The 7659-nt window shown below is 45.7% G+C and overlaps 1 protein-coding gene across 2 annotated transcripts; it reads right to left on the bottom strand.

Annotated features, from left to right (window-relative positions):
- Positions 1-7: 7 nt before the first annotated feature.
- RBM3 (RNA binding motif (RNP1, RRM) protein 3) lies at positions 8-3226 on the bottom strand. 2 transcript variants are annotated; one of them, XM_012652373.1, is made up of 7 exons: positions 3056-3226; positions 2297-2416; positions 1895-2001; positions 1144-1249; positions 947-1046; positions 444-524; positions 8-93 (listed from the first exon to the last, which is right to left on the bottom strand). In XM_012652373.1, the coding sequence occupies exons 2-6, from the start codon at positions 2397-2399 to the stop codon at positions 464-466; spliced, it is 477 nt and encodes a 158-aa protein (XP_012507827.1). In that variant the 5' UTR covers positions 2400-2416; positions 3056-3226; the 3' UTR covers positions 8-93; positions 444-463. The 2 variants fall into 2 exon arrangements, with proteins under 2 accessions (XP_012507827.1, XP_012507828.1); XM_012652374.1 differs by having other exon boundaries at positions 444-521.
- Between the last annotated feature and the right edge of the window lie 4433 nt (positions 3227-7659).

Below are 7659 nucleotides of genomic sequence, written 5' to 3'. Positions count from 1 at the left end.
ATTAAAACAGATGTTTCAGTGCAGCTCCAAAAATCTTTATAAATACAGCCATCTGGAAGGACGATCCTGGATCAGAAGTGTTATTCCTTGTGTCTGAGAACATCAAGAAGAGGGAGAATTGTGATGTCAGGAAGGCACAGGCCAACATCATGCTTACCTCCCACAGTTGATAAAGATGCCAAGGGCTGAGCCATAGGGACATTCCATCTCCTCCCTCCCACACAAGAGCAGATTACAGGATTTTAGATCCCTTCCCCCTCCAATTAGACTAACCCTGACATGGACCAGAGAGCAAGGGAGGCCTAGGAATGGCGTCTGGTGGGCTGGCTGGGTGAGGTACGTGAGGGCAGCAGAAATGCTGAGCAGTCTGGCCAGAAAAGGTAAGAGGGACACGACAGGGTTTGATAAACAGAGGTCTGCTTAGTATCAATATCCAGTCTCACCTATATTATGTGTGCATATCTCAGTTGTCATAATTGTCTCTGTAATTTCCTCCTGAGTAGCGGTCATAACCACCCTGGCTTCTGGGGAAAAAGTTTTACAGAAATGCATCACATACCACTGATAATATTAACAACCATACAAGTCACATCTTATAATATAAACTTTAAATGTATAAAACAGACTATATTAAGTATATGAACATCATGTAGTAACACAATTTTGTGGCATACAACTTAGATATTTATAGTAAGTTAACTCCCATTACATGTTAAAGCAGTATAGTCACATAATTAACCAATACAGTACAATCAACACACATCATCTACCATGTTACATGACAATATAATTATTGCATTATACATAACTCAAAATACTAAGTTTCATATTTGTTTTACACACATGCTAGCAACACCAAGGTATGATGTCTGTCAATACCCAGGCATCTGAGTTCTTAAGGAAGAGGGAAGCATTAGCACAATACCCCAGATCCTTCGCTACCTACCTGCCACCGTAGTCTCTGGACCGTCCATATCCATATCCATATCCATATCCTCCAGGTCGACTGTCATCCCTGCCACTCCCATAGCCCTGGTCCCCACCACCTACAGCAGACAAACATTAAAATGCCATTTGTCTACACATAGGCCATTAATAGGTGGCTGGCTCTCACCCCATGATCAAACCTACCACTGTACTCACCTCTAGAGTAGCCGCGACCACGCCCATAGGCCCCAAAGCCACCTCCTCTGGTTCCCCGGGCAGACTTGCCAGCATGGTCCACACGGATCTGGCGACCATCCAGGGACTAGATGTGGGAGGGAGACACAAGGAGGATGGGGGTTTGGCAGTCAGTCAGGGCAGTGGTGAGGGAAGAGTGGGCATGGGCAGGTAGGCAAAAGAGCCCAGAAATTTCTGCTGGGCACCAGGTTCTGGGTGCCATGTTCCAGAATAAGCTCCTCTGACCAGAATGGCTTCACCAGGAGCTGTAGAATCCCACAAAATGACCTGAATCCACCATGTTCCCCCTGCTACTACTTACATCTTGACTGAACTCAGGCCGAGTTCTCCTCCCCACTCCTCTAAGCTGCCCAACTATTAGGGCTAGATAGACACCTCTCTTGGTTTGAGGCTTCAGAGTCCATCCCAGAAGACTCACGAGGTCCTCTCCGGGCCAGGCCCACAGGTCTGCAGACTCTACTACCTAAGCCCAAGGCAGGTGAACCATCCACAGGTGGCTTCTCGGCCTCATGCAGAACCAGTCGTCGCCTCCCAGGCAGCTCTGTCTGCCGCTGCCCTCCACCCCCTAGAACAGAAGGCAGTCATGCTCCTGTGAGTGGGCACTGCGGGGCTTGGTAGCCACGCTGCCCCTAGCAGACACAGAGGGAAAAACAGAAAGAATGGAGGAAGTCACAGATGGGGGCAGGGCCCCTCTGCAGATAAGAGACCTCACCTCTCCATTCATGGCTCTCATGGCATCTGAGGCATGCTCTGGGTTGGTGAAGGTGATGAAGCCAAAACCCCGGGATCGCTGAGTCTCCCGGTCCTTCACAACGACCACTGGGGAAGGGAGAGGAGATGGAGCAATGTGGATGAGTCACCATCAGAAGAGGTAAGTGGCAAGAAGCTGCCTGAAAAGGGGGGGTGTGTGGCAGATGGGGATAACAGACCTCTTCTACCAATCCTCAAAATTATAGGGTTCTTCTTAGCCTCAGTCTACATCTTGGGCTTAGGAAGGAGAGGAAAATTTCAAGTCCTGGGGTCCTGACTTTTCTCTTAATGTTCCTTGAAATGCAAAGGTCCCAGGCTTCATTTCACCTCCCCCCTGCCATTATATGTCTGATCCACGTCTCACCCTCAGCAATAGGCCCAAAACTGCTGAAGTGGTCTTCCAGCGCCTGCTCATCGGTGTTAAAGTTGAGCCCTCCCACAAAGAGCTTCCCTTCTTCAGAAGACATGGCAGTAAATTCGAGTCCTGTGGTAAGAATATGGAGAAGGATGGCAAAAATAAAGAAGGTAGGAAAAACAGGTTGCAAAAGTCAGAAAAAAAGGTTAAGAAAGGGGGTGGGCGAGAAGCACAGCAAATATACAAGAGAAACGGAATAAACAGTAACTAAATAAAGACTAAAAAGGAAGACCAAAAAGGCGGGAATCTCCGGGGCTGGATCCAGGCGGCCGCCATTTGGGGCCACCATCGCGCATGCCCACAACATCCTCTGCCGCCACGCCCGGCATTTCGTGCCACTGCGCAAGCCCAGAACACCGTTGCATGTCCCCCTGCACCCGCATAAAATGGCGGCAATCACGTGGGATTAAAGAGGGGCAGCATATTATCTGCTGTCGCGTGGTCACTGTCGCTACCAACGTTGCCAGCTCCGCCCGGCACTCCTAGCACTTGGATATAGCGCGCGCCAGCCTCCTACAAACCTCCGAGCACCAGATCCGCCCGCCCCGGAGAAGCCCAATCCTACGTGTTGGCGGCCGTTACTCGCCCCACTCGCGCCCCCACTCTCAGCCGACGCGGCGCACCAGAGCGGCCGCTCCTCACCTCACATGTGCGCCGCGCCGGCTGAGAGGTGAGGAGCGGCCGCTCTGCAGGTCATACGCTGCTTACCTGGAAATTAAAAAGCAAAAGGACTGGACCGGACACACCGCAAGCACTGGCGAGCAGGGAGAACAGGGAGGTTGCAGCGCGGGAAGACGACTGATAAAGCTTACGTAGCGTATACGACACGGAACGGACCCCCAGCGCGTGGCAGCGTGCTTGCTGATTGGCTGAGGCCAGTGGGGGGCGGGGCTCCGAGGAGAGTAAGGGACCGTAGAGCAAAGGGAGAAAAGCTCTCTACGCGCTTCCCGCAATCGAGGTAACTTTTTGCGCGATAGACGTACCCTAACATAAAGCATTCCCCCAGACCACCCCAGCAGTCTTTGTCTCTTCTGCCCAGGAACCTTTTCGCTCTCATACTCTTTTCGGTCCCTAACATCACCCTCTCGCCCTTAACGTCCTTTCCCCCATTGGAGATGATCCCCCATGACTTTCTCAGCATCACAGTGTCTTCCTATAAGTCCCTGCCGACGTAATTACCATCCTCTGATGTCAACCTCCTTCACCTTCTGGTCCTTTAACCTCGGCCGGGAGCGGTGGCTCACGCCTGTAATGCTAGAACTCCGCGAGGCTCTAGGCGGGAGGTGGAGGTATTACTTGAGCTCAGGAGTTCGAGACCAGGTGCCTGAGCAAAAGTGAGACACCATACCATCTCTAATAAAAAAAAAATTAGCCCGGCGAGCTGCTGCGCGCCTGTAGTCCCAGCTACTCGGGAGGCTGAGGCAGGAGGATCACTTGAGCCCAGGAGTTTGAGGTTGCTGCGAGCTAGGCTGACGCCACAGCACTCTAGCCTGGGCAACAGAGTGAGACTATGTCTCAAAAAAAAAAAAACCATATTGTTATATTCAAGTTTTCTATTTTTTAGCATCAATTTGAGCACATCTCAATTTTCCCAGAAACTTACGCCTTTCATTTATGTTTTCAAATGTAGTAGCTTACTTTTTTTTTTTTTGAGACAGCTGGACTAGAGTGCAGTGGCATCATCTTAGCTCACTACAACCTCAAACTCCTGGGCTCAAGCCATCCTCCTGCCTCAGCCTCCCCGAGTAGCTGGCTCTACAAGTGCGCGCCACGATATCCAGCTAATTTTTCTATTTTTCAGTAGAGACTAATATTTCTATTCTTTTAGTAGATATGGGGTCTCACCCTTTCTCAGTCTGCTCTCGAACACTCCTGATCTCAAGGGATCCTGCCACCTTGGCCTCCCAGAGTGCTAGGATTATAGGCATGAGCCACTGCGCCTGGCCTTTTCTAACTTCTTGAGTTGAATGCTTACACCATTTGGTTTTCAACCTTCTTTTCTGATAAATATGTTTAAAGCTATGCATTTTTTTCTATTAACTAATTTTGTTGTGTCCCACAAATTTTACATGTGTTGTTTTTATTAAATTTTAAATATTTGTAAAATTCCTTTATGATTTCTTCTTTCGTCCAAGGGTTATTTAGTAATGTTAGTTTCCAAAAAATGAGGTTTTTTTAGCTTTCATTAATTGCTAATTTTACTACATAGGGTTAGAGGACATACTTAATATTGATACTTTTGAATTTATTGAGGCTTCCTTTGTGCCCTAACATGGTCTACTTTTGTCATTGCTAAGTGTAAACATAAAAGGAGTCTTCTCCATTTGTTAAGTGGAGGGTTATATAATGTGATATATATACACACATAAACATAATATATATCTATATATCAAACTTAAAATGTATTGTTCAAGGCTTCTTAGGAATACATGTGTTTTTAGTAGACATATTTTCCTTGTCAAGGAGTATATGCTCTTCTTTGTCCTTTGTGATCTTAAGTCTTCAATTCTATTTTATTAGCTATTAGAATGGCTATCTCAGCTTTCTTTGAGCTCTTATTAGTCTGCCATATCTGTTCTCCATCCTTTTACTTTCAACATTTCTAAATCTTTATATGTGTATGTTTACTGTTGGATTTTTTTAAATCAAACGAGGGTCTCCGTTTTAAATATTTTTGTAATTATTATTATATTAGGACTTAGTTCTGACATCTATTTTCATATACTCTATTTACAGTATGTATATATATATATATATATTTTTTTTTTTTTTTGAGACAGAGCCTTACTCTGTTACCTGGACTAGAGTGCCGTGGCGTCAGCCTAGCTCACAGCAACCTCAAACTCCTGGGCTCAAGCGATCTTCCTGCCTCAGCCTCCCGGTAGCTGGGACTACAGGCGCACACCACCACGCCCGGCTAATTTTTTCTATTTTTAATTGTTCGATTGACTTCTTCCCATTTTTAGTAGAGACGGGGTCTCGCTCTTGCTCAGGCTAATCTCGAACTTCTGAGCTCAAGCGATCCTCCCGCCTCGGCCTCCCAGAATGCTAGGATTACAGGAGTGAGCCCCCGCGCCCGACCTAACACGGGAGTTTTGACCTGCTCCATTTCCGACCCGGGCCAGTTCACTCCTCCTTAGGCAACCCGGTGGTCCCCTGATCCTGGGAGGTCAGGTCACGATAAGGACGCTGAACTTAGTGCGGACACCCGATCGGCATAGCGCACTATAGCGAGAACTCCTGGGCTCAAGCGATCCTCCCGCCTCAGCCTCCCGAGTAGCTGGGGCTATGGGTGCGCGCCACTGCATCTGGCTAACTGTGGAGGTTTTAAGATATGTTCACAATCTGATATTGCTCCCATCAAGTGTTGGAGCCCACCTCTCTTCTGCTTGAGTGTGGCTGGAGTTAGTGACTCATTTGTAAGGCACAGAACGAGGCAGAAGTAATAGTGTCACTTACAAGACGAGGTCATAAAAGGCACTTCGGCTTCCAGCTCTCTCTCACACAGATTGCTCACTCTGTGGGATCTTAGCTGGTATGGCATGAGCAGCCCTATGAAGGGACTCAGGTGGCAGAGAACTGATGGCTCCTGCTAACAGCCATGTCAGCAACCCTTCAGAAAACTGCATTCCTGGCCGACATCCTGACTGCAACTTCACGAAGGACTCTGAGCCAGAACCAGCCAGCTAAGCCCGGAATCCTGACCCTCTGAAACCAAGGGTTTTAAGCCAATAAATTTTGGGGTAATTTGTTACCAATAGATAACTAATACGTCACCAAAATCTTCCAGCAAAGGGCATGAAATGTCTCTCCTTTTATTCAGATCATCTATTTCTGTTATTAGAGTTTAAATTTTTTAATAGAGGTTTTTTGTATTGGTTAAATTCATTCCTACTTTATTTTCTTATTGGTTATTGCTGGTGTAGAGAAATGCTTTTGATTTTTACAGGTTGATCTCGTATTGGGACACCTTGCTGAACTCTTTTATTAGTCCTGTTAGTTTTTATGGTCATTCAGTTTGTTTGTTTGTTTTTTAATACATGGTATGCAGCCAGATTCTGTTGGTTCATTAAGGTAGTCACTTACATCATTTAGAAATGAGTTTTATGTATTCATTTTTTTAAGGCCGGTCAAGTGAAGCAGTGGGAGTGGAGAAGGAACAAAAGAATCTGTAACTGGTTGTGATTATTAGTTGTAAACACCATTGCACTCGGACCAACCCAGAAATGAGTTTTATTAATTCCTTCCACAACTTACAATTCATTCCTTTTTTCCCTTATAGCATTAGCCAGTTTTTGTTTTTGTTTTTGTTTTTGTTTTTTTTTTGAGACAGAGTCTCACTGTTTTGCCCGGGCTAGAGTGAGTGCCGTGGCGTCAGCCTAGCTCACAGCAACCTCAAACTCCTGGGCTCAAGCGATCCTCCTGCCTCAGCCTCCCGAGTAGCTGGGACTACAGGCATGCGCCACCATGCCCGGCTAATTTTTTCTATATATTTTTAGTTGTCCAATTAATTTCTTTCTATTTTTAGTAGAGACGGGGTCTCGCTCTTGCTCAGGCTAGTCTCGAACTCCTGAGCTCAAACAATCCGCCCGCCTCGGCCTCCCAGAGTGCTAGGATTACAGGCGTGAGCCACCGCGCCCGGCTATTAGCCAGTTTTATATTAAATAGTAGTATTGAAGGTGAACATCCTTGGCTCATTTCTGATTTTAAAGGGAAAATGCATTTCAAATTTCTCTATTAGGCATTTTTGCTGTAAGATTTTGCCATATGACCTCTATCAAGTTAAGGAAATTCTCTTACTTTGTTTGCTAAGAGTTCTTTTTTAATATCATAAACAGGTACTGAACCTTATCAAATCCTTTTCTGCTTTGAGATTATCATGTAATTTTCTCCTTTATTAATGTGGTAAATTACATTCACTGATTTTCTAATTTGGATCATGTTTGCATTCCTGAGATAAACCCTGCTTGTGATTTTTAAAAAATGCACTGTTGAATTCAGGTAGCTGTTTTATTAGAATTTTTGCATTCACATTCGTAAGTGAAATGGGCCTATAACTTTTTTGTCTTCCATTTTTCCTTATCTGGTATTAGAATCAAGACTATTCTAGCCTCATCAAATAAGCTGGACAGCCTTTGCTCTTTTCCTATTTTCTGGAACAATTTGCATAAGATGAGAATTAATAGTACCTTGAAAGTTTGATAGGACTGCAATCTGCAAAACCATCTGGGTCTGAGCCCGAAGCTGTTTGTTATGAGAGGAGGTGTCTTTGACTATCATTTTTTCTTAAAACATATTGTTATGGCTGGGCG

Source organism: Propithecus coquereli, unplaced genomic scaffold (genome assembly GCF_000956105.1).
Source record: "Propithecus coquereli isolate 6110/MARCELLA unplaced genomic scaffold, Pcoq_1.0 Scaffold388, whole genome shotgun sequence".
Taxonomy (NCBI): Eukaryota; Metazoa; Chordata; class Mammalia; order Primates; family Indriidae; genus Propithecus; species Propithecus coquereli.
This window is presented reverse-complemented; position numbering and strand designations above follow the sequence as displayed.

What these genes read in the sequence shown, in the direction of transcription:
- RBM3 (XM_012652373.1), bottom strand. Translation starts at nt 2,399, where the DNA reads ATGTCTTCTGAAGAAGGGAAGCTCTTTGTGGGAGGGCTCAACTTTAAC. An exon ending in TTTTGGGCCTATTGCTGAGG is followed by an intron (nt 2,002 to 2,296) that starts GTGAGACGTGGA and finishes TCCCTTCCCCAG; the next exon opens with TGGTCGTTGTGAAGGACCGG. An exon ending in TGAGAGCCATGAATGGAGAG is followed by an intron (nt 1,250 to 1,894) that starts GTGAGGTCTCTT and finishes TCCCACATCTAG; the next exon opens with TCCCTGGATGGTCGCCAGAT.